This window comes from Panthera pardus, unplaced genomic scaffold, assembly GCF_024362965.1.
Source record: "Panthera pardus isolate Hobbes unplaced genomic scaffold, ASM2436296v1 HiC_scaffold_27, whole genome shotgun sequence".
In the NCBI taxonomy this organism is placed as follows: domain Eukaryota; kingdom Metazoa; phylum Chordata; class Mammalia; order Carnivora; family Felidae; genus Panthera; species Panthera pardus.
Window position 1 is genome coordinate 84,191,535 of NW_026526843.1, and position 26,188 is coordinate 84,217,722.

The 26,188-nt window shown below is 45.3% G+C and overlaps 1 protein-coding gene across 3 annotated transcripts; it reads right to left on the reverse strand.

Annotated features, from left to right (window-relative positions):
* Positions 1 to 3,565: 3,565 nt before the first annotated feature.
* RGN (regucalcin) lies at positions 3,566 to 16,952 on the reverse strand. Of its 3 annotated transcripts, none has more exons than XM_019417607.2 (7): positions 16,843 to 16,952; positions 15,090 to 15,269; positions 12,732 to 12,914; positions 8,933 to 9,148; positions 5,785 to 5,916; positions 5,267 to 5,421; positions 3,566 to 3,930 (listed from the first exon to the last, which is right to left on the reverse strand). In XM_019417607.2, exons 2-7 carry the CDS (start codon positions 15,256 to 15,258, stop codon positions 3,880 to 3,882), a joined length of 906 nt encoding a protein of 301 aa, XP_019273152.1. In that variant the 5' UTR covers positions 15,259 to 15,269; positions 16,843 to 16,952; the 3' UTR covers positions 3,566 to 3,879. The 3 variants fall into 3 exon arrangements, with proteins under 3 accessions (XP_019273152.1, XP_019273153.1, XP_019273151.1); XM_019417608.2 differs by lacking the exon at positions 16,843 to 16,952 and adding an exon at positions 16,555 to 16,665; XM_019417606.2 differs by lacking the exon at positions 16,843 to 16,952 and adding an exon at positions 15,565 to 15,698.
* Between the last annotated feature and the right edge of the window lie 9,236 nt (positions 16,953 to 26,188).

A 26,188-nucleotide genomic window follows, 5' to 3' on the forward strand; every position in this document is an offset into this window, starting at 1 on the left:
TATATCAGGAATGAAGTAATAACAGCAATGATAAATACCGTGATGGCTGAGAGCAAAAAAAATTAACCTTGATGGGATGCCTGGACAGCTCAATCGGTAGAGCCATGTGACTTTTGATCTCAGGGCTCTAAGTTTGAGGCCCACACTGGGTGTAGAGATTACTTAAAAAATAAAATCTTTAAAAAAGATTTAACCTTGGAACTAGAAGGTATTATGCTAAGTGAAATAAGTCAATCAAAGAAAAGCAAATATCGTATGACTTCACTCCTACGTGTAATTTAAGGTGCAGAACAGGGGCGCCTGGGTGGCTCAGGCGGTTAAGCACCCAACTTCAGCTCAGGTCATGATCTCACGGTCCGTGAGTTCGAGCCCCGCGTCGGGCTCTGTGCTGACAGCTCAGGGCCTGGAGCCTGTTTTGGATTCTGTGTCTCCTTCTCTCTCTGCCCCTCCTGCACTCAAGCTCTGTTCTCAAAAATAAATAAATAAATACAAACATTAAGATGCAAAACAGATGAACATAAGGGAAGAGAAGCAAAAATAATATAAACAGGGAGGGGGACATAACATGAGACTCTTAAATACAGAGAACAAACTGAGGGTTGCTGGATGGGCTGTGGGTGGGGGGATGGGCTAAATGGGTAAGGGGCATTAGGGAGGACACTTGTTGGGATAAGCACTGGGTGTTATACATAGGGGATGAATCACTGGAATCTACTCCTCTGAAATCATCATTGCACTATATGCTAACTTGGATGCAAATTAAAATAAATAAATAAATAAATAAATAAATAAAAATTCTGGCAAACATTTTAGATCAAGTCTATATGCCAAATCAGTCAGTAAAAAACACATTCTACCTAAAAAAAAAAGATTTAATCTTGACGAATTTTCAATAGATTTCAATGGATTTTCAAGGGATAGAAATTACATACTGAAAAAAAGTCAATTCACCAAAAAGACAATTTTATTTTTTTTTAATGTGTCTTTATTTTATTTTGAGACAGAGGGAGAGAAGGGAGAGAATCCCAAGCAGGCTTCGAGCTATCAGCATGGAACCCGACATGGGACTTGATCCCATGAACTGTGAGATCATGACCTGAGCAGAAATCAAGAGTTGGACACTTAACCAACTGAGCCACACAGGTGCCCCCAAAACATACAATTTATTTATTTATTTATTTATTTATTAAAAAAAATTTTTTAATGTTTATTTCTGAGACAGAGCATGAGCTTGGGAGGGGGAGAGAGACAGGGAGACACAGAATCCGAAACAGGCTGCAGGCTCTGAGCTGTCAGCACAGCGCCTGATGCGGGGCTCAAAGTCATGAGCCTTCGAGCTATGAGGTCATGACCTGAGCAGAAATCAGCCACTTAACCGAGCCACCCAGGCATTCCCCCCCTTCAAAACATACAATTTTAAAGGTGTATGCACCTAACAACAGAGTTCCAAAATACTCAAACCCAAAACTGTCAGAACTGAATAGACAAATAGACAAATCCAAAATTATAGCTGGAGATTTCAACGCTCCTTCCCCATTGACAAAACTAGAAGACAGAAGCTCAGGAAGGATATAGAAGAACTCAACACCACCAACAACCAACTGAATCTAACTGGCATTTATAAAACACTCAAGTCATGGGGCGCCTGGGTGGCTCAGTCGGTTAAGCATCGGACTTCGGCTCAGGTCATGATCTCGCGGTTCATGGGTTCGAGCCCCGCGTCGGGCTCTGTGCTGAGAGCTCAGAGCCTGGAGCCTGCTTCGGATTCTCCCTCTCTCTTTGACCCTTTCCTACTTGCGCACGCACTCTCTCTCTCTCTCTAAAATATACACATTAAAAAAATTTTTATAGAACACTCATAACAGCAGAATGCACATCGTTCTCAAATATAAATCTAACAAAACATGTACAAGATCTATATGCTGATAGCTACAAACTACTGATGAAAAAATTTGAAGACCTAAACAGTTGGAAAGACACACCACGTTCCTGGATGCCAATTCTCTCTAAATTGTTCTACAAGATTTAAAGCAGCTTCAATTAAAATTGCAGCATGATTTTTTTTGTAGGTATAGTTAAGCAGATTCTAAAATTTATATGGAAGGCCAAAGGAACTAGAATAGCTACGACAATTTTGAAAAAGAACAAAGTTGGAGAAATCATACTACCCAATTTTTTAAAACTTTTTTTTTTAAATACTTATTTATTTTTGAGACAGAGAGAGACAGAGCATGAACAGGGGAGGGCCAGAGAGAGAGGGAGACACAGAATCTGAAACAGGCTCCAGGCTCTGAGCTGTCAGCAGAGAGCCCGACGCGGGGCTCGAACTCACGGACCGTGAGATCATGACCTGAGTCGAAGTCGGACGCTCAACCGACTGAGCCACCCAGGCGCCCCTAAAACTTTTTTTTAATGTTTATTTATTTTTGAGAGAGAGAGAGAGAGAGCAGGGGAGGGGCAGAGAGAGAGAGAGACAGAATCCCAGGCAGGCTCCATGCTGTCAGCACAGAGCCTGACGTGGGGCTTGAACCCATGAACCATGAGATCATGACCTGAGCCGAAACCAAGAGTTGGACGCTTAACCAACTGAGCCACCCAGGCAACCCTCACACTACCCAATTTTAAGGCTAGTTAATAGTGAGAAAAATCAGATCAGTGTTTTCCTGGGGCTGAGGGCAGACATACAGAGGGACCAAAGGAAAGGATTATAAAGAGACACAGAGAAAGTCTTGGAGTAGTGTATAAATTCATTATCTCACTTGTGGTGTTGGTTTCATTGACGTATATATGCGCCAAATTTATCAAATTGTACACTTTAAGTATGTATAGGTCAATTATACTCAATAAACCTATTTTTTTATAAATTTTTTAAATGTTTTATTTATTTTTGAGAGAGAGAGAGAGAGAGAGACAGAGTACAAGCAGGGGAGGAACAGAGAGAAAGGAAGACACAGAATCCAAAGTAGGATCCAGGCTCTGAGCTGTCAGCACGGAGCCTGATGTGGGGCTTGAACTCACGAACCATGAGATCATGACCTGAGTCAAAGTCAGATGTCCAACCGACTGAGCCACCCAGGCGCCCTCAATAAAGCTATTTTTTTTTAAAAACTTATTCTTTCTAGGGGCACCTGGGTGGCTCAGTCGGTTAAGTGTACAACTTCAGCTCAGGTCATGATCCAATGGTTTGCGAGTTCAAGGCCCGCATTGGGCTCTGTGCTGACAGCTCAGAGCCCGGAGCCTGTTTCAGATTCTGTGTCTCTCTCTCCCTCTGCTCCTACCCCACTCACATTCTGTCCCTCTCTCAAAAATAAACATTAAAAAAATTAAAATAAATAAATACACACTAAAAATTATAAAAGTATTCTTTCTATAAAGTCATATAGTACTTTTACATTTATCAGGTGGCTGTTGGAAGCATGCATTTTGCTAGAGTGTTTAATTCTTAACCTCCAGGAATATTTTAGCTTGTAAAAAATAGCATATAGGAAGAATAATATGAGGGTAGGTTAGCATTGCAGTATATTTTATAAAACTATGATAAAAACAAAAAGGAATATAATCATAATAAGTCATTACCAGGCCAGTATTTATTAATTTTTTGAAGCTTTAGGTATAATAAGTAAGGAATACAGAACAGATAGGGTCCCTCCCCACTCTCCTTCTAGCTATTTGCAAAGAATCAAGAGGTTAATTTACAGTTGAACAATTCTTTACATTTCTATAATACCTTTTCAGAAGGCCTTGTAGTGTTATTAAAACTACCTGTCACCCCTTACTAAAATGCTCTACCTTAAAAAAATTGTAAATAAAAATTTTTATCACATCATTTATTTTTTTGGTAACTACATTGAAATTTCAGCTCTAGAATTTTCTGTGTCTTCATCCTGCGTAGGGATAGGGAGGAATTCCTTTGACTCCCAGGCCAGTTATCTGTTAAAAAAAGAAAGGAGAGAAACTTTGCTAAAAGATAACTCCCAAGTATTCTTTAAAAGCAGTTTTGTGATTCATAATACTATTACTTAGCCACCAATCATCCTTGTTTTATTTCCTATCATAAAAAGGAATTACTTGATTAGGTGGTCCATTGATAATAATCCAACTGGCAACCATCTACAATTAACTTGTATTTAAACCTGAATTTGGGGCACCTGGGTGCCTCAGTTGGTTGAGCGTCCAACTGTTGATTTTGGCTCAGGTCATGACCCCGGGGTTGTGGGATCGAGCTCAGAGTCGAGCTCTGTGCTGAGCATGGAACCTGCTTAAGATTCTCTCTCTTTCTCTTTCTCTTTCTCTTTCTCTTTCTCTCTCTCTCTCTCTCTCTCCCCGTTTGCCCCTCTCACCCGCTTGTGCGTGGTCTTTCTCTCTCTCTAAAATAAAATTTAAAAATACCTGATTTTATTTCTACCATCTTCTTATTTCTTTTCAGCTTGAGAGGTCTATGACTTTTACCAGTGTTTGTTTTGTTGCAAAAAGGAAGTTAAGAAACCCAAAGATATTTTTGTGACATCAAAACAATCACCTGATCTTTTTAAAAAAATGTTTAATGTATATTTATTTTTGAAAGAGAGAGAGAGAGAGAGAGAGAGAGAAAATGAGTGGGGAAGGGGCAGAAAAAAGAGGGAGACAGAATACAAAGCAGGCTCCAGGCTCTTAACTGTCACAGCACAGAACCCAAAGTGGGGCTTGAACTCGCGAACCGTGGGATCATGACCTGAGCTGAGGTCAGACGCTTAACCGACTGAGCCACGCAGGCTCCCCTCAATTGATCTTATAAACATGTTTCAAACACTGGTTTTCCAAGCCCATTCTACCAATTTATAGAATTTCAACAAGCACTACTGAAGCCCCAAAATATTTTAAAGTACACCACAAAGTAGGCTGAACACATCGTCCTGGGCTTATAGTCTAGAAAATCTAAATAAAAAAATTTTTAGGCTATTTCTTAAATGTTGATTTATTTTTGAGAGAGAGAGAGTGCAACAGGGGAGGGGCAGAGAGAGAGAAAGAGAGAGAAACAGAGGATCCAAAGCCAGCTCCATGCTGATGCCAGAAAGCCCGACGCGGGGCTCAAACTCATGAACCTCGAGATCATGACCTGAGCCGAGGTCAGACGCTCAACCAACTGAGCCACCCAGGCGCCCCTGAATAAAATGTTTTTACAAGTCTAGCATGATGTTTACAAGTATGAAAAGGCACTAATGGCTCAGTTACTTAGCCAAGGATCTCCCCAATCTCACCCTCAAGATAAAAGAAAGAGCCAGATCACCTTGAAGATCCCACCCGCCTGAGGCTGCTGCAGAAGCTTCTCCGCGTCCATTCCATCCCGGGCACATGTCACGTACATTTCAGAGTAGTCCTTCCCTCCGAAGCAGCATGATGTTGTTTTATCAACAGGCAACTTCACAGTTTGGAGTCTTTTCCCTAGAGGAGCAAATATTTTATTGAAAGTCTAGCTCCAGCAAATCTCCAACCTGCACAGCCTTTCTGGACTCCTTGCAGAAGATTAGGGATATTCCAAAAAGAGGAGTCAAAAAGTGGAGGTCAGATACCAGCCATGTATTTGACTTAACCTTCCCTGATGATTTGTGTTGGCCCAAAAGACTTACCTCCGCAGGAAAGGAAGACTGACTGTAAATTCGGGGCTATATGTTTGGCCTTTATTTCCAAAATCACCCTACCGAGACCTTTGAATATATCTCTGTATAACTTTGTCAGTAATGTAGTTTCTCCCGTTGCTAGTGTCTGTTTTTTTCTAGATAGGGCAGGGATTTTTTTTATTTTTACCTGTCTCAGGATCTAAACGAATCACTCTTCCTCCATTGTAACAGGCCACCCAGAGCTTCCCCTCAGCATCAATACACATTCCATCTGGAATTTGTTCCTCTTTCTCCAGCTTATACACACTTCTGCGGTTGGCTGTAGTTAAAAACAAACAAATACACACATGCGTACAACGAAACAACAGGCCGCTCAATACTGAGCATCAGACAGTGATGCTCAAGCTGACTGTAAATCCTGATCATGTTTCCTTAGTCAGGGTCTGGCATGTGAGATGGTTCAGAAGAGGTCATAACTTTATTTTTTATTATATTTTTAATGTTTATTTCTTTTTGAAGGAGAGAGAGGGAGACACAGAATCCGAACCAGGCTCCAGGCTCTAAGCCATCAGCACAGAGCCCGATGCAGGGCTCAAACCCACAAGCCACGAGATCATGACCTGAGCTGAAGTCGGAGGCTCAACCGACCGAGCCACCCAGGTGCCCAAGAGTTCATAACTTTAAAACAAAAACGTCCAGGGGTGCCTGGGTGGCTCAGTTGGTTAAGCATCTGACTCCTGGTTTCGGATCAGGTCACGATCTCGTGGTTTCGTGAGTTCAAGCCCCGTGTCTCGGTCTGTGCTGGCTGCCCAGAGCTTGCTTGAGATTCTCCCTCTCCCTCTCTCCTTCCCCAACTCATGCTCTCTCTGTCTCTCTCAAAATAAATAAACTTTAAAAATTAAATAGATAATAAAAAACAAAAATGTCCAGAAACGTAAGTAGGCACTCCTCAACAAAGGATTTTTACCACATGATTTGGGGATGATCATACTCTCTTTGGTTTGGGTACAGACCTATCTGTCTAAGCTTTCAGAGGAGGAGAGAAAAAAGTAGAAATTTTTTAATGTTTATTTATTTTTGAGAGAGAGATTGCAAGTACGGGAGGGGCAGAGAAAGAAAGGGGGACAGAGGGTCCGAAGGGGGCTCCACGCCGACAGCAGAAAGCCCAATGCGGGGCTCAAACTCACGAGCCATGCGATCATGACCTGAGCCGAAGTCGGACGCTCAACTGTCTGAGCCACCCAGGTGCTCCAAAAAGTAGAATTCTTTTTTTTTTATTAAAAAATTTTTTTTAACGTTTATTCATTTTTGACAGACAGAGACAGAGCATGAGTGGGGAAGGGGCAGAGAGAGGAGGAGACACAGAATCTGAAGCAGGCTCCAGGCTCCGAGCTGTCAGCACAGAGCTCGACGCGGGGCTTGAACTCACGAATTGCGAGATCATGACCCGAGCCAATGTCAGACGCTCAACCGACTGAGCCACCCAGGCGCCCCTGGAATTCTTAACAAAATACCAATAGTTCTCTTTGAGGCTGACCCGAACTGAAGCTCTTGCACATCTTAGATACATTTCAGTCTATGGTTAGACCTGATACATTTCAGTTTATGGTTATAAAAATAATGGTACCATGTGAACAGTTCACGTGCAAAAACTAGTAAGATGTACCAGTTCTGTTTCTGCCAAATGCTCCAAAATCATCTTATCAAAACTAAACATTGAAGAGCTTGTTCCTGGGGCGCCTGGGTGGCTCAGTCGGTTAAACATCCAACTTCGGCTCAGGTCATGATCTCACGGGGTTCTTGAGTTGAGGTCCACCTCGGGCTCTCTGCTGTCAGCACAGAGCCTGCTTCAGATTCTGTCTCCGTCTTTCCCTGCCCCTTCCCTACTCACGCTCAGATGTGCTCTCTCTCTCTGTCTCAAAAATAAACAAACATTCAAAAATATAAAAAAAAAAGCTTGTTCCTGAAAGGAAAGGTATTCTGAAGCCAACTAACTGGCTGGCATTAAAGGGGGAATCACAGTATACAAAAAAACCATCAAACTCCAGAGGATCTTTACGAAATCCAGGTCATTCTAATAACTGCACTGGGTTATGGAAGAAAAAAGTTAAAAAAAAAAACAACATGTGTAAGTAGGGGCGCCTGGGTGGCTCAGTCGGTTAAGCATCCGACTTCGGCTCGGGTCATGATCTCGCGGTTTGTGAGTTCGAGCCCCGCGTCGGGCTCTGTGCTGACAGCTCAGAGCCTGGAGCCTGCTTCCGATTCTGTGTCTCCCTCTCTCTCTGCCCCTCCCCTGCTCGCACTCTGTTTCACTCTCTCTCTCTCTCAAAAAATAAGCATTAAAAAAATTTTTTTAATAAAAAATGCGTAAGTAAAATGGGTAAAAACAGTCATAAAACAGAGCACTTTATATTTCAGAGCAAAAACATCAGTACTGAAATAGTTTGCCCCTGGTTAAATTATATGAGAGTCTTGTGATTTTTTTCATGTCATTTTCATTATGGGTTTGGCTCTTGTGGTTTGGCACCTTTCACAAAACAGTTTCAAGCACTCCCTTCTAGATTTTTCTCAAGAACTCCTTCCCTCCCAGCTTCCAACTACGGCTCATGTAGAACCCATTGACGGAATTGAACAATCTGCAACTACTTTGTAAACTTCTTTATTTTGGAAGATTATTCATCTGTCTCTGAGTAGCTTCCTATGGTTAACTAAAGCGCAAGTGAGAGATTTCAACCCCAAACCTTAACTTTCTCTTCCTTTAGCTCATTGTCCTGTGTATTGCTTCCCTATAGGCACATCCTGGTAGAATAGGATCCATTTCAAGGTGAGCCTCTTTCTAGAGATGGTGGCAAGAAAGGGAATTAAGGATCTATTCATATTTTTGCAATGGCGGCCACCATTAGTTGTGTTGAGGGCCATGGCTTCACTGGAAAAAATAGTCAGGTCTGTGTAATTGTGACTATACTGGCATAGTAACCACCAGACAGTCCCTTATTTCACAAGTGAGGACCTTTTTTCTTAAGCTTACTTACTTATTTATTTAGAGAGAGCATGAGGAGGGGAGGGGCAGAAAGAGGAGAGAGAATTCCAAGCAGGCTCTGCGCTGTCAGGACAGAGCCTGACTCAGGGCTCGAACTCACAAACCGTGAGATCGTGACCCGAGCCGAGATCAAGAGTCGGATGCTCAACCGACTGAGCCACCCAGGCGCCCCCCCCCCCCCCCAAATAAGGACCTTTTCAGACGAGTTGAGGAAGAGGCAGCTTACTGGTTACATACAGAGGGGGGAAAAAAAACTCACCAGCAGTATTAAAAGGAATAATGAAAAAGTACATACAGATCTTTCCTGTCTGCAGGTCGTAGTCAAAGGCATCCACGGAGTAGGACAGGCTGTCAATGTAATAGAAGATTTTGTGGTCCAGGGACCAATCCAAACCATTGGAGATGTCCACCTGGTCAAAGTACTTTTCCACGTGGTGGTCAGGAAAGAGCGAGTACAGGGAGCCCTGGTGCCGCTCCAGAACTGCTGGGGCCGTTTCCTCGGCCATGGTGCCTACAAAGCCCAAAAAGCACCGAGGTTAGCTCCACAGCATCTTGCCCCGTGCCCTGCACCACCTCTTATCCCAGGGTTCCCTGCCCATCATCAAGTCAAGGAGATGATCATACAATCCCAACCTGGGTCCCGTTTCCAAAAATGACAACTACTGGGGTGCCTGGGTGGCCCCGTCAGTTGAGCGTCCGACTTCGGCTCAGGTCAAGATCTCAATGGTTTGTGAGTTTGAGCCCCGTGTCGGGCTCTGTGCTGTCCGGGCAGAGCCTGCTTCGGATCCTCTGTCCTTCTGTCTCTGCCCCTCCCCCACTTGCGCCCCCTCTCTCTCCCTCTCTCTCTCTCTCAAAAATAAACATCAAAAAATTTTAAATAAACGACACCTACCTTGCTTATAATGCAAATTAAGGTTATACCAACAGGTTACGTATAGTTCTTCCAGATAAGAAGGAGTACATGTTCGCCAACCCCATTTTCTTGCCCTGAGCACAACTATAACGTCTGTAACCATGTGGCTATTTGGGAACTCTGAAAAGTACGTATCAGGCAGCTCCAGGGAAGAACACCAGAATGTGCAATGCCACCTAACTGGTGGGGAGTGCTCTGTTTTATTTTCCAGTATGTCCCAGCTTGAACTCAACACGGCCTGGAACTTGGACGTGAGCACTGTGGCGAAGACCGGGATCCAAGAGGAACCCTCTGAATCTGGCCCAGGGAGCAGAAAAGGAAACTCCTGAGGCTCAGAGACTGGGTATTTTCCATGCCTTTCTCCGTTCCGTCAGTTCCACGGCAAGGGTAGCAACGGCAGACGGTGGCCAGCAACAGAAACTGCAGGAACCACGACTCAGGGAAGGGGACATTCCTCTCCATTTGGTGAAGGTGTAGCTCCAAAAAGGCAGAGCCAAACACTGCTGTGTTTACGTTCTCTCTCTCTCTCCCTCCCTCCTGCTGCTTGGCCCCCAGAGACAGCACCGTCCTAGAGACAGGGTGGTTTCTGGCTGGAGGAGTGACAAGGAGAGAGCCAGGAAAATGGAAGGCACCCGGAAATAGTGAAGAGGGATGTTGCTCAGAAATTGGCATTCCATAAAGCTGTTTATGATCTCCGGGCTCATCTTCAACTTGTATGTGCACGAATCTGGTTCTAATTAGCATACCAAAGACTGGGAATGAAGCTGTGGTTAGAACTCCTGAGTCTCAGACCAGCGCTGAGTGGCCCACATGGGGACCAGATCCTAGGAGTACCTCACAGACAGCAGGTCACAGCTTTTCTGGTAAATACTCTGAACCTAAACATACAGGTTGCTTACTAAGACGAATGTGTCAATATTTGCCGTAGGATTTTTTTTTTAGTTTTTTTTTTTACCGTTTATTTATTTTTGAGAGACAGAGAGAGAGAGAGAGAGAGAGAGAGAAAGAGACATAGAGTGTGAGCAGGGGAGGGGCAGAGAGAGAGAGGGAGCCACAGAATTCGAAGCAGGCTCCAGGCTCTGAGCTGTCAGCGCCGAGTCTGATGCGGGGCTTGAAACCATGAACTTTGAGATCATTCCCTGAGCTGAAGTCAGATGCCCAACCGACTGAGCCGCCCCAGGCGCCCCAAAAATCACATGTTCCGATGGGGCTTACATATACATATATAAAGACAACACAGGGGCACAGGGGCGCCTGGGTGGCTCAGTCAGTTAAGTGTCCGACTCTTGATTTTGGCTCATGTCCTGATCGCATGGTTCATGAGATCAAGCCCTGACTGGGGCTCTGCACTGACAGCAAGGAGCCTGCTTGGAATTGTCTCTTTCCCCGTCTCTCTGCCCTTCTTGTGTGCGTGCTCTCTCTCTCTCAAAATAAGTAAACATTAAAAAAAAGACAACTATAGCATAAATAAGTGAAGATCAATTGAAGTGGTAAAATATTGGTTCTAGACTGCAAAAAGTTAACTGTATATTTTGCAATCTCTTCAGAAGCCCTTAAAAACTATACAGAGAGATATAGTAAAAGATCACCACAAATAAATTAAAATTGAATTCTAAAACAACGTTCACACAATCCAAAAGCAGGCAGGAAAGGGGAAACAGAGGAACAAAAAATACAGAGGGAAGGAAGAGAAAGCAACTAACAAAATGGTAGATCTAACTCAAAACATATTAGTAATTACAGTAAATGTAAATAACCTAAACATATCAATTAAAATATTTTCAAGATGATTTAAAAAAAATCCAACTATCTGCTAGGTATAAGAAACTCACTTCAGATATAATGATACAGATAGTGACTAAGTGAAAGGATAGGAAAATCTACACCATGCAAATATTGCTCAAAATATTAGGCGACCCTGACGACATCTTTATTTTGTCTCGCAAAGTGCCACAGAACTGGGGCACCCGGGTGGCTCAGTTGGTTAAGCGTCTGACTCTTGATTTTGGCTCAGGGCATGATCCCAGGGGCATGGGATTGAGCCTGTATCGGGCTCTGAGCTGAGTGTGGAGCCTGCTTAAGATTCTCTCTCTCTCTCTCTCTCTCTCTCTCTCTCTCTCTCTCTCTCTGCCCCTCCCCTGCTCATGCTCTCTCTCTCTCTTTCTTAAAAAAAAAAACGAATAAAACATTAATAATAAGAATAACAAGAATAATAAATTTAAAAAACAAGGGGAGTTGGATGGGACTATATTCTTCAAACATGGCAGTGTCATAAAAAACAAGAAAGGCTATGTACTGTTCCCAACTAAAGAAGATTAAAGAGACATGTCAAGTAAATGCAATACATAATCATAGACTAGATCCTGTGCCAGAGGGGAAAAAATGCTATAAAGGACATTATTTGGTTAATGGCCAAACTGGAATATAGATAGTACATCAGATGAAATTGTACCAATGTAATTTTTTAATGTTTTGTTTAATGTTTATTTATTTTTGAGACACAGAGAGAGCATGAGCGGGGGAGGGGAAGAGAGAGAGGGAGACACAGAAACCGAAGCAGGATCCAGGCTCTGAGCTGTCAGCACAGAGCCCAATGCAGAGCTCGAACCCATGAACCGTGAGATCACGACCTGAGCTGAAGTCGGACGCTTAACCGACTGAGCCACTCAGGGGCCCCAAAACTTTTTATTTATTTATTTATCTAAAAAAAGTTTTTAATGTTTTTAAATTTATTTTTGAGAGAGAGAGAGAGAGAGAGACAGAGTATGAGCAGGGGCAGGGGCGGGGGTGGGGCAGAGAGAGAGGGAGACAGAATCCACGAAGCAGGCTCCAGGCTCTGAGCTGTCAGCACAGAGCCTGATGCGGGGCTCGAACCCGAGAACCACGAGATCATGACCTGAGCCGAAGTCGGATGAAGTCGGTTAACTGACTGAGCCACCCAGGCACCCCACAAAACCCCTATTTTAAAACTCATTTAAACTACAAAAGTACCATGCACGCTTTAGTCTCTGCTGGAGACAGAAATTGAAAGGGATATTTATGAAGCCTTTCTTACGGGATTTTGTTTTCAGTCAAAGGCTACTCAAGTAATGATAAAAGACCCCAAGACCCATTACCAGTCCAACTCTAAGTCTTGCTTATTGCCAAGGCTCAGTCAACAGGTGCTAGAGATAAACCATACCAGCAAAGTATCTCCCAGCGGGATCCACCTTCCCATCATTGAATCGATTGTTTTTCTTATCTTTATCTACTGTGGCCAGGACAGCCACCGACTGATCTTCCCAGTTCAAAGCACAGAACTTTGTTCCAATGGTGGCGACGTAGCCTCCTGACTGGCGAAGGGCCACAGAGCTGACGGGGGCATCTGCAGAAGCAAAAGCAGCATTCAGGACTCGACACGTGGGCCAGCGGCCCAGCGGCCCACCGCAGGCATCGAGCCACCAGACATCCCCGAGGGGATTCCACCCCGAGGGGATTCCAGCTCTTTTGACAATGGGAGTGCCCTCTCCCTTCAGTTGAAGGGTGCAGACTACCTAACCAGAGTATATTCATTGAGCAGTGTTCTGGGCAGCAGGGCTAGAAAGGGGAATGAAACCCAACTCTTCTGGAAGCTTCCAGTCTAGTGGGAGAAGCAGGGAAGTCACACTGCGACAGCCACCATACACTGGGGCGGGTGTCACATCAAGTTCGAAGGAGGGGTCCCTAACTGGGGTGGGGGGACAAGGGGACACCAGAGTAGCTGTCACAGAGCAAGTGATGCTCGATTCACCTGGTCTCCAGGATACCCAGAGCTACAAACTGCGTTTGGTTCTGGTAACTAGGCTTTGCGACATCTCATTCTCCCTCCGAAACAGGGCTTGTCTCTCTTTTTTCTTTTTTTTTTTATATTATTTTTGAGAGAGAGAGAGAGAGAGACAGAATCCGAAGCAGGCTCCAGGCTCTGCTCTGTCAACACAGAGCCTGATGTGGGGCTTGAACTCACGAACCGCGAAATCATGACCTAAGCCAAAGTCTGATGCTTAACCGACTGAGCCACCCAGGCGCCCCTCTCTTCTTTCTTTTAAGTAGGCTTCACAACCAGTGCCGAGCTTGAACTGACGACTCTGTGATCAAGACCTGAGCTGAGATCAAGTGTCGGATGCTTAACCGACTGACCCACCCAGGCGCCCCTACATTTTGTACTTTTTAAATGTTAGGTTTCCTGGGTTTAGTATTTTTCCACATATAAGGAGACTTCTGAAGTGGAGAGACTGATTACCATGGTGAGCAATCACAGGAAACCAATTGACCAGAATTTATTTTGAAAACATTTTCTGAGCACCTCTTCAACAAGCACAAGGCGCCAGGTGCTCTGGGAGCAGGTCTTAGCTAAAAGCCCTGTTCAGAAGTTGATTCCAGCCATCGAGGGGCCCGGAGAATGTGCGGGACACTATAGGGAAGGTCACATTCTCATCATGGATCCTGACCTGTGGCCTGAGACTTCCTAAGTGACTGCTGACATCATAAGCCTTTTCTATGGTTTGTGGGGGGTAGTTTGCAGATTGGAGGTGGGGATATATCCCTAATGTGTGCAGGCTGGCAAAGAGAGACTGGGGAAGGCAACAGGTCCCTGTCCCCACTCTGACCGCTGGTCACAGTCACTTTGCCTCCAGCCGAACTGATATCCCTGGGTGAATTAAAAAGCTGTTCCCTCTTGGGGCGCCCGGGTGGCTCAGTAGGTTGAGCATCTGACTCTTGGTTTCGGCTCAGGTCATGCTCCCTTCTCTCTCTGCCTCTCTCCTGCTCTCTCTCTCTCTCTCAAAATAAATTTTAAAAATTTAAAAAAAGAAGCTGTTCCTACTCATTAAAAAAAAAAAAAGTTTGAGGTCACCAGTTCTGGGATGAGCCGTCCTGAGGTCACAGGAATTCCTGGTATCTCTTCTCATTAACACAAAATAAGCAACTTCCTTATCTCTAACCAAGCCCACACCCTTCCCGGCCAGAGAATGAGAAACCCCTCCACTGGGAATCACGTGGCCATAAACAATCTCATCCAAATGCCCTTGAATTTCGTCCTGAATCTTATTTTGTTACCATGACCGGATAGGCCTGGTTGATGCTTTGTAAGTCTGAAAGCCCTTCTTTTTATGTTCAAAGGGATATGCCTGTTATTTCTTTTCGCGGATTAAGGGCTTGGCCTGACCCAGGATAAGACAGCCTTTGCTGTGCCACAAACGGGGTCTGCAACTTTTAAAGCTGTTACCCGAGGATGTTACGGAAAGACCCTACTGTGCGCCCCCTGAGCAAAACAAGATGGGGAAATGTTGCCGTCTCCCTCACAGAGGAAGAGGAAAGTATTGACCATCCAGAAGTTTCTCCTGGGTCAAAGTGGGAGGACACAGGGGATACAGAGAGCAGGACAATCCAAAAGTGTTAAAGCATACCTAGTACCCTTTACCAGGAAGGTCCCTGGGGAATGACACATCAGGTGACAGCCACTCCGCAGGGAAAAGACAGCCATCCGGGCAGGTCCCAGGGAGAGCCCCGCCTTCATCCTTACCCACGGTCACTTGCTGCACTCCCTTGCTGAGCGAATCCCACCGGCAAACCTTTTTTGCCGGAATATCGACGAAGAGCAGAGAGTTGGATGCCTCCTCCCACACGGGAGATTCGCCACACCGGCAGTTCTCCGGCAAAACACACTCAATCTTAACGGAAGACATGATCATGCGAGAGATCTCTGGAAGGTTAACAGAGATAAGGTAAAATGTAACCGCGTCGGGCAACTTCAGCAAAACACCTGGCCTGAGGCGCTGGTAAGTACAGACTGGGTTTTTACCAGAACAGGAAAGCCACTTTTCCCTTCATCAGAACAAAATAACGCCATGTGGCAGGAAGACACGCATAGGAAAATGAAGACAGAGCTGACAGTCCAGTATGAGACATCTTCAACTGACTTACTTCCCAGTGCCTATTTTCAAGCTATCTTTTGAAAAGAGAGGGGGCAAAAAGTCACAACACCCCAACATCCATACCTCGGTGCCAATGACCCTCGGAGAGCTGGCCGCTCGGACGGGGTAAGGCTGCCCTTTATGCCTGCGCCCTAGCCCCCAAGGTGGGGCGGGGGCGGGCAGCTCCCTCATTGGTGGCCCCTCCCCCGCCTGCAGCACACCAGCTCCCGCCGCCCTCCCCCTGCGCGGATGGTGCGGATTCCCTTCTCTGACCGCTCAAAAGCCAGAACCTTCCTGCTCTGCCTTTTTCTGAACTGCACTTTTCGAAATACGTTCCTCCGTGAACTGAATGAGAACGGACACCCCTTTTCAACTGCACGCGATGGAAGGGGTGCAGAAAAGGGCACGGTCTGGGCACCCCCGTGGGACAGCTGTTTCTGGCCGCCTAGCAAGGCACGGTGCCAGTTTGGCAAGGAGTCTGAACTCCGCAGGCAGGAACATTTCATGCTGGGACTTTAGGCCAGAGCGTGACCAGCGAACGGGGAGAAGACAAAGAAAAATCAGAAAAGAAACAAATAAACCAACAACATTACCTAAGTAACCCCATGGGCGAGGAAAAACAGGCAACTTTCTCCCTGGCATCTTTCTGCTTTGAAGTGAGGGGTCCCACCCACGGATGGGGCAAATGAGTGACACGGGGAAAAGGAAAATAATCTTTGTTTTAATTAAATTTCCTTCGATACATTGTTTTTTTGTTTTTGTTTTTTTTTTTTTTATAAGAGACACGGCTCAAATAGGCTTTAAATGCTGACTGCCAGCGTCGTAGCATTCGGAATCTGCGCCGGCTGTTAAAATTTGGCACGGGCTCCAAAGGCCTTCCTGCTATCAGTCTGAGATAAGGCCCAAGATCAGACGCGGGACTTTTGCAACAGCGACTTCTAACCCGGCGCTCCTGGCGTGCAAGCCAGGCGCGCCGGCAGACGTCCTTTTCCCGCCCGGGGTTTTCGGGCACCCGCGGCCCGGCAGGGGGGAGCGGGCACGCGGCGGCGGGTGCCCCCGCTGCACCTGCGGTACCTGTGCGGGTGAGGGGCCTCCGCGCGACCCGGCGGCGCCGCTGCAGCCTCGGGCGACCGCGAGGCCCTGGGGAAGCTGCAGGTCGAGGCCGCCCGGTGCACGGGCCGGCCGAGCGGGGGCGCGCAGGGCGCGGGGTCCCCGGGGCGCGCAGGGGGCAGTCGGTCTCCGGCCGGCCGGCCCTGGTCGGGCCGAGGGGCTTTCGCTAGGCGGTCGCCAGACCTTTCCTCCCCCGGAGAGTGGGGGGGGGGGGGGGGGGGGCGGGGAGGCCGGCCCGACCCGGGCACTCACCAGGCTGGCGACCTGCAGGCGGCTCAAAGGTCAGGCAGCCCAGCCGGGAGGGCCGGGCGGGGGACGCGGCGGCTCGGCAGGTGGGGGGTGGGGACTCGCAACCCCCAACGCTGGGCGCCTCCTCCGGGGCTCCTGGAAGAATCCTACGAACCCACCCCGGACAGGGGGGAGGGGGCGGGGCACAGGCTTGGAGCCCGCGGGACCTAAGCCTCGGAGTTTGGACGGAGAGCTCGAGTTTATCTCTTACTTAAACAAGAAAAATGGTTAAAACGCCTAGCAGAGATTGCGGTCGAGGGTCCGGTTAAACACAAACAGGTGAAAAAAGGAAAGAACAAAGCGGTTAAACAAATCCACCCTTTTCCTAGCGGAGAAGAAAGCCTGGTGGCTGGAGGCCAACTCTTGCGAAGCGTTTTTGGTGGGGGAAGCGGAAAGGCTTTGTTTGATTGGATTTAAAGATCCTATCGATCCTAAGTACGGTTCAGCTCCACACTCTTCGCAGTTTCTCTAAAGAACCTCCAAGTTTAAAACAGTGCAAAAAAAAAAAAAAAAAAATTCAGGGAGGGAGGTGAACAGAACGGTGGTTGCCGCTGGGGGGATGGGAGCCGGGGATTAACTGTGAAGGGGTGAAAGGAATTTTCTGGGGTGATGGGCGCGTATCCGGATGAACGTTTGCGTTGCACAGAAATACGAACTGTCAAAAGTCATTGGGGTGGTTACGCTTGAGATTTGTGTGTTTTATTGTATGTGTTGGATGCGAGGTCAGTGCTGCCTCATTACTTGTTTTTAAATGTTTATTTTTATTTTTGAGAGAGAGAGAGAATGAGCTGAGCGGGGGAGCGGCAGAGAGACAGAGGAGGGTAGAGGATCCGAGGCGGGCTCTGCGCTAACAGCAGTGCGCCGGATGCGGGGCTCGAACTCATGAGCCAGGAGATCATGCGCTGAGCCGAGGTGAGCCACCCAGGCGGCCAGTGCTACCTCATTATTGATCTCTCTCAATCCGGTGTCACATTCCTTGCCATCTGCACTGCCCTAAAACCCCTTAGCACACTCAAGTCACAATCACTGTTGGAGTTCCAGTTGAAGGGCCAGAAACCAAGATGGAAAGGCACATGGCTCGAGACGGGCAGGAGATGGTTGGAGGAATCGCCGCTCAAAGTTTAAGGTTAGAAACTTAGAGTAACTGGCACTTCCGGCCTCAATTATTTCCCCTTCATCCCGGGGAGGTTACTTAAGTCAACCGCTCTCCCGTGCCCCCATTTAAAGATGGGAAAACACAAGTCTACAAAGTGAGGAGACTCCCAGTCACACATTAAGCTGGGAGAGTTCTGGCAAATAGGCCAAACCATCAGTAGAAAAATAAGAACCTGGGGCGCCTGGGTGGCTCAGTCGGTTAAGCGTCTGGCTTCCGTTCAGGTCATGATCTCATGGCTCGTGGGTTCGAGCCCCACATTGGGCTCTGTGCTGACAGCTCAGAACCCGGAGCCTGCTTCCCATTCTGTGTCTCCCTCTCTCTCTGCCCCTCCCCTGCTTGCACTCTGTGTGTGTGTGTGTCTTTCTCTCTCAAAAATAAAAACATTAAAAAAAACCCAGAACACTTGAAGGACACTTCCTTGGGTGGGGCCAAGAACGGGACCACGGTCTCCAGATGCTTCTCTGGGGTTCTATTGTGTCCTCTCCCTATCACATGGCTTCTTCTACCTCCCTAATGCTGACAACACCCCAAACTGTATCTCAGCCCCGACCTCTCCCCCCCAAACCACAGGCTGGTAGTTCAGAGGCTCTCTACTCGACTGCCCCCACGGAGCTGTCCCAAACCAATCACATTATTCTCCACAAACCTGGGAATGGGACGATGGTCTATAAGCAATAGACTGTGTAAGAAGCCCTTCTCTTCTTGTTCCCTCCCTCAAGCCCGGTTAGTCACCAGATCATAGAAATTGTCCTTTTAATGCCCTTCTGGCTCTGCTGGCACTTCCGTAGTTCATTCAAGCTTCCCCATTTCTTGCCCACATTGCTGTCACTTCCCTGGGGGGCTAGCCTCACCCCTTTGGATCTGCAGCCAAAATGACCCACTAGATCCCGAGTCCTGTAGGGCAGGGATGCAATCTTATTCACCTTCACCCCGCTGCCCCCCCCCCCCCAGGGCCCGCCAGAGTGATGATACAGCACTTTTTTTGGTAGGCAGGATGTCAACTTTATTTTGAAAAAATGTCACCCTTACGGAAGAGTTGCAAAAATGGTACAAAGGATTCATGATTACCCTTTACCTAGATTCCTCAAATGTTTTTCTTTAAGTGTATTTATTTATTTTGGAGAGAGAGAGAGAGCAGGGGAGGGCCAGAGAGAGAGAGAGAGAAAGAATCCTAAGCAGGCTCCACACTGTCATCGCAGAGCCCAACATGGGGCTCGAACTCACAAACGGTGAGATCATGACCTGAGGTGAAATCAAGAGTCAGACGCTTAACTGACTGAGCCACCAGGTGCCCCTCAAATGTTTTTTTTTTTTTTAGGTTTATTTGTATTTATATTGAGAAAGATACAGAGAGTAAGCGAGGGAGGGGCAGAGAGAGAAAGAGACAGAATCCCAGGCAGGCTCTACGCTGTCAGCGTGGAGACCCACGCGGGGCTCAAACCCACAAACCATGAGATCATGACTTGCGCCAAAATCAAGAGTTGGACGCTTAACCAACTGAGCCACCCAGGCGCCCCTAGATTCCTCAAATGTTAACAGTCCACCACATTTGCTTTATTTTCCTCTGTCTCATTTACATATAAATGCAAATATATATATATTTTTCTCGACCAGTTTGAGAGTGAGTCGCAGACATGATGTTCTGTTACCTCTAAATACTTTGGAATACATGTCCTAAAAATAAAAGGACATTCTCTTATATAACCACAGCACAGCACAGTTAATCAAGATCAGGCAGTTAGCATCGATACAATATTATCTACCTGAATTTCATGTCCCACTAATGTCCTTTCTAATAAAAGGAAAAAAAAAACCATTCCATTCCCAAATCGAATCCAGAGTAAAGCGTTGTATTTAGCTGTGTTTCTTCCCCTTTAATCTGGAAGAGCTCCTCGGCCTTTGTTTCATGACATTGACATTTTTGGAGTTCGAAACGTAGAATGTCCCTTAATTTGGGATTCTTTGAGTTTTCCTCATGGTTAATTCAGGTTATGCCTTGTTGGCAATACTACGAAAGTGTGCTGTATCCTTCGTAGCATCTGGAGGCAAATTATGTCGCCACATCGACTGAGAACTGTTGCTTTGTCTGGCTCTCCTGCTACCTCATGAACTCTCAGGTTAAGTCTTGGATCTTTTGTTTTATTTTTAAAAATTTTACATGTGTATTTATTTTTGAGAGAGAGACAGAGACAGAGCATGAGCAGGGGAGGGGCAGAGGGAGAGGGAGACACAGAATCCAAAGCAGGCTCTGGGCTCCGAGCTGTCAGCACAGAGCCTGATGAGGGGCTCAAACTCGTGAACCGTGAGATCATGACCTGACCTGGAGCCTGCTGCTTAACTGACGGAGCCACCCACGCGCCCCTAGAGGTACATTTAAAGGAAGGATGATTAAGGGTGCCTGAGTTTCGGCTCAGGTCACAATCTCATGGTTTGTGAGTTCGAGCCCCTCATTGGGCTCCGCGCTGGCCGTGCAGAGCCTGCCTGAGATTCTCTCTCTCTCTCCCTCTCTCTCTCTCTCTCTCTCAAAACATGCGTGTGCATTCTCTCTCTCTCAAAACAAATACATAAATTTAACAAAAATAAAGGAAGAATGATTAATTTTTTTGTCAGCAGTTAAATTGAGAGCAGTAGCTGTGGACTGAGAGAACCCGGTTTTTTTTTTTTTTCTTAAGTGGGAGAAGATCACAGAGGGTCAAAAGTCACAGGATGAAGGTAAGGAGGACCCTACTGAGAAGCTTTCAGTTGATTACTGGGGAGTGTCAATTACAACAACAGGAAGAAAAAGGCTGCTAAAGAATCAGAAAATTAACCTTGGGCAGAAGCGGTCCCCTTCTGTGGTCCGTGGTTTCTGGAAGGTTCCTAAGAATCCTGTCTAGTGTCCCAGTGGGATGGTCATCCAGTTGTCAGGATAAAGTGATGTGTAGCTTTTGAGTTGAGAAACATGAACTTTATTGCCATGTCAGTTGCTAAGAGTGCTTGATAAGGTCTTTTCCACTGAGGCTCCCGGGCAGTTTTCAGAAAACCAGACTTTCAGGTTTGAGATCTTGCAGAGGTTGGGCAGGGGGGTGTTTTGAAAATGCAGCTTGGACCTGCCGGTGATAAAGCTGGAGGTATGTGAGTCCTTTGGGGTAATTAGTCACATCAGCTTGTAATCCGCTGGAGCGGAGGGTTGGAAGTTCTTTTGAAACGCAGGGGTCAACCCCTTATTAACTCTCTAGGAAATAACTTGTGGATCTTAGAGGGGACCCACCTCGTTGCCATCAAGGGAAATGGCAATACAGGCATACTTCGGAAATTTTGCGGGTTCGGTTCCAGACCACCGCAACAAAGTGAATTTCTCAATAAAGTGAGTCAAATGAAATTTTTTTCTTTTTGGTTTCCCAATGCATATAAAAGCTCATTTGTTATTGTAGTCTATTGGGGCGCGTGGGTGGCTCAGTCGGTTGAGCACCGACTTCGGCTCAGGTCATGATCTCACGGTTCGTGGGGTCAAGCCCTGCTTTGGGCTCTGTCCTCACAGCTCAGAGCCCGGAGCCTGCTTTGGACTCTGTGTCTCCCTCTCTCTCTGCCCTTCCCCTGCTCGTGCTCTCTCTCTTTCAAAAATAAACATTAAAAAAATAAACATTAGGGGCGCCTGGGTGGCTCAGTCGGTTAAGCGTCCGACTTCAGCTCAGGTCATGATCTCACGGTCTGTGAGTTCGAGCCCCGCGTTGGGCTCTGTGCTGACCGCTCAGAGCCTGGATCCTGTTTCAGATTCTGGGTCTCCCTCTCTCTCTGCCCCTCCCCTGTTCATACTCTGTCTCTCTCTGTCTCAAAAATAAATAAACGTTAAAAAAAAATTAAAAAAAACATTAAAAAAATTATACTGTAGTCTATTAAGTGTGCAATAGCATTGTGTCTAAAAAAATGTACATCATGGGGTCAAGCCCGCATCAGGCTCGGCGCCTGGAGCCTGCTTCAGATTCTGTGTCTCCCTCTCTCTCTGTTCCTCCCCCATTTGCACTCTGTCCCTCTCTCAAAAATGAAGAATAAAAATTTTTTTTAAATGTACATGCCTTAATTTAAAAGTGCTTTATTGCTGAGGTCCCAGTAGTTCATTTTTGCTTTTGTTTCTCTTGCCTCCGGAGACGTGTTGAGTAAGAAGTTGCTGCGGCCAAGATCAAAGAGGTTGTTGCCTGCTTTCTCCTTGAGGATTTTGATGGCTTCCTGTCTTACATTTAGGTCTTTCATCCATTTTGAGTTTATTTTTGTGTATGGTGTAAGAAAGTGGTCCAGGTTCATTCTTCTGTATGTCGCTGTCCAGTTTTCCCAGCACCACTTGCTGAAGAGACTGTCTTGATTCCATTGGATATTCTGTCCTGCTTTGTCAAAGATTAGTTGGCCACACGTGTGTGGGTCCATTTCTGGGTTCTCTATTCTGTTCCATTGATCTGAGTGTCTGTTCTTGTGCCAGTTCCATACTGTCTTGATGATTACAGCTTTGTAGTATAGCTTGAAGTCTGGGATTGTGATGCCTCCTGCTTTGGTTCTCTTTTTCAAGATCACTTTGGCTATTCGGGGTCTTTTCTGGTTCCATACAAATGTTAGGATTATTTGTTCTGGCTCTGTGAAGAATGCTGGTGTTACTTTGATAGGGATTGCGTTGAATATGTAGATTGCTTTGGGTAGTATTGACATTTTAACAATATTTGTTCTTCCTATCCAGGAGCAATGGAATCTTTTTCCATTTTTTTTTTTTTGTGTCTTCTTCAATTTCTTTCATAAGCTTTCTATAGTTTTCAGTGTATAGATTTTTCACCTCTTTGGTTAGATTTATTCCTAGGTATTTTATGGTTTTTGGTGCAATTGTAAATGGGATCGATTCCTTGATTTCTCTTTCTGTCGCTTCATTGTTGGTGTATAGGAATGCAACCGATTTCTGTGCATTGATTTTATATCCTGCAACTTTGCTGAATTCATGAATCAATTCTAGCAGTTTTTTGGTGGAATCTTTTGGGTTTTCCATATAGAGTATCATGTCATCTGTGAAGAGTGAAAGTTTGACCTCCTCCTGGCTGATGTGGATGCCTTTTATTTCTTTGTGTTGTCTGATTGCTGAGGCTAAGACTTCCAATACTATATTGAATGACAGCGGCAAGAGTGGACATCCCTGTCTTGTTCCTGACCTTAGGGGGAAAGCTCTCAGTTTTTCCCCATTGAGGATGATATTAGCATTGTGTCATTCATATATGGCTTTTATGATCCCGAGGTATGCTCCTTCTATCCCTACTTTCTTGAGGGTTTTTATCAAGAAAGGATGCTGTATTTTGTCAAATGCTTTCTCTGCATCTATTGAGAGGTTCTTGTCCTTTCTTTTATTGATGTGATGAATCACATTAATTGTTTTGCAGATATTGAACCAGCCCTGCGTCCCAGGTATAAATCCTGCTTGGTCACGGTGAATAATGTTTTTAATGTATTGTTGGAGCCAGTTGGCTAATATCTTGTTGAGGATTTTTGCATCCATGTTCATTAGGGAAATTGGTCTATAGTTCTCCTTTTTAGTGGGGTCTCTGTCTGGTTTTGGAATCAAGGTAATGCTGGCTTCATAGAAAGAGTTTGGAAGTTTTCCTTCCATTTTTATTTTTTGGAACAGCTTCAAAAGAATAGTTGTTAACTCTTTCTTAAATGTTTGGTAGAATTCCCCTGGAAAGCCATCTGGCCCTGGACTCTTGTTTTTTGGCAGATTTTTGATTACTAATTCGATTTCTTTACTGGTTATGGGTCTGTTCAAGTTTTCTCTTTCTTCCTGTTTCAGTTTTGGTAGTGTATATGTTTCTAGGGATTTGTCCATTTCTTCCAGATTGCCCATTTTATTGGCATATAATTGCTCATAATATTCTCTTAGTATTGTGTTTATTTCTGCTGCATTGGTTGTGATCTCTCCTCTTTCATTCTTGATTTTATTTATCTGGGTCCTTGCCTTTTTCTTTTTGATCAAACTGGATAGTGGTTTATCAATTTTGTTAATTCTTTCAAAGAACCAGCTTTTGGTTTCATTAATGTGTTCTACTGTTTTTTGTTGTTGTTGTTGTTCCTCATCAAAATAAAAAGCTTCTGCACAGTGAAGGAAACAGTCAGCAAAACTAAAAGGCAACTGATGGAATGGGAGAAGATATTTGCAAAGGACATATCAGATAAAGGGTTAGTATCCAAAATCTATAAAGAACTTATCAAACTCAACATGCAAAAAACAAATAATCCAGTGAATAAATGGGCAAAAGACATGAATAGTCACTTCTCCAAAGAAGACATCCAGATGGCCGACACATGAAAAAATGCTCAACATCACTCATCATCAGGGAAAAAGAAATCAAAACCACATCGAGATATCACCTCCCACCTGTCAGAATGGCTCACATGAACAACTCAGGCAACAACGGATGTTGGCGAGGATGCAGAGAAAGAGGATCTCTTTTGCATTATTGGTGGGAATGCAAGCTGGTGCAGCCACTCCGGAAAACAGTATGGAGGTTCCTCAAAAAACCAAAAATAGAACTACCCTACGACCCAGCAATTGCACTACTAAGCATTTATCCAAGGGATACAGGGATGCTGTTTCAAAGGGACACATGCACCCCCATGTTTATAGTTATAGGATAAAGAAGATGTGGTATAAAACAGAAGAGACTCATAAATATGGAGAATAAACTGAGGGTTGCTGGAAGGGTTGTGGGAGGGGGGATGGGCTAAATGGGTAAGGGGCATTAAGGAATCTACTCCTGAAATCATTGTTGCACTATATGCTAACTAATTTGGATGTAAATTAAAACAAAAAAAAGGAGATGTGGTATATCTATACAATAGAGTATTACTCGGCAATCAGAAAGAATGCAATCTTGCCATTTGCAACTACGTGGATGGAACTGGAGGGTATTATGCTGAGTGAAATTAGTCAGAGAAAGACAAAAATCATATGACTTCACTCATATGAGGACTTTAAGAGACAAAACAGATGAACATAAGGGAAGGGAAGCAAAAATAATATAAAAACAAGGAGGGGGACAAAACAGAAGACACTCATGGAGAACAAACTGAGGGTTACGGGAGGGGTGTGGGAGGGAGGATGGGCTAAATGGGGAAGGGGCCCTAAGGAATCTACTCCCGAAATCAGTGTTGCACTATATGCTAACTAATTTGGATGTAAATTAAAAAAAAAATAAAAAATAAAAAAAGTGCTTTATTTCTAACAAATGCTAATTATCATCTGAGCTTTCAGTGAGTCATAATCACTGATTCCAGATGACTATAACAAATAGGAATGAACGAATTTGAAATACTATGAGAATTACCAAAATGGGACACAGAGACATGCAGTGAGCAAATGCTGTTGGAAAAATAGCGCACGATGGGGGGGTTGCCACTGACCTTCAATTTGTAAAAAACTCAGTGAAACAAGGTATGCTCTTTGTTAGGCCATAGACATTCAAGGGGTTTCTGAGAGCTTTGACAATTTGGGCTTTCCAATTCCATTACTTGTCTGCACTTTTCCTGAATTTATCGACAAGCACAGTGCCATTCTAGAAAATGAGAACAAAAATTATGTTTGGGGCTCCTGGGTCGCTCCGTCGGTGAAGCGACCGACTCTTGACATCGGCTCAGGTCGTGATCTCCAGGCTGTGACATCAAGCCCCAAGTTGGGCTCCAAGCTGAGCATGGTGCCGGCTTAAGATTCTTTCTCCTTCTCCCTCTGCCTCTCTCCCCTGCTCTCTCTCTCTCTCTCTCTCTCTCTCAACAAACAGACCAAATAAATAAATAAATAAATAAATAAAATTAAAGAACAATTATGCTCAGTGACTAGTGTTTTGCATCTATTTCTTACTGAGAAACTGTCCAGGGGCGCTTGGGTGGCTCAGTTGGTTCCGCGTCCAACTTCAGCCCAGGTCATGATCTCACAGTCTGTGGGTTCGAGCCCCGTGTCGGGCTCTGTGCTGACGGCTCAGAGCCTGGAGCCTGCTTTGGATTCTGTGTCTCCCTCGCTCTCTGCCCCTCCCCCCTTCTCAAAAATAAACACTAAATTTTTTTTTAAATAAAAAAAGAGAAACTATCCAGGCATCTAAAGATTACTTATCAATTAACTTAATCATTTTTCAAACCGATGGTTACCAGAAGAGA

Excerpts from the sequence above, each read along its gene's own strand:
- RGN (XM_019417607.2), bottom strand. The coding sequence starts at position 15,258 with ATGATCATGTCTTCCGTTAAGATTGAGTGTGTTTTGCCGGAGAACTGC. Across the intron at positions 12,915-15,089 it reads AGTGCAGCAAGTGACCGTGG|ATGCCCCCGTCAGCTCTGTG; the intron begins GTAAGGATGAAG and ends TTGCTTCTGCAG. Across the intron at positions 3,931-5,266 it reads AGGCGGGTGGGATCTTCAAG|ATAACTGGCCTGGGAGTCAA; the intron begins GTGATCTGGCTC and ends TTTTTTTAACAG.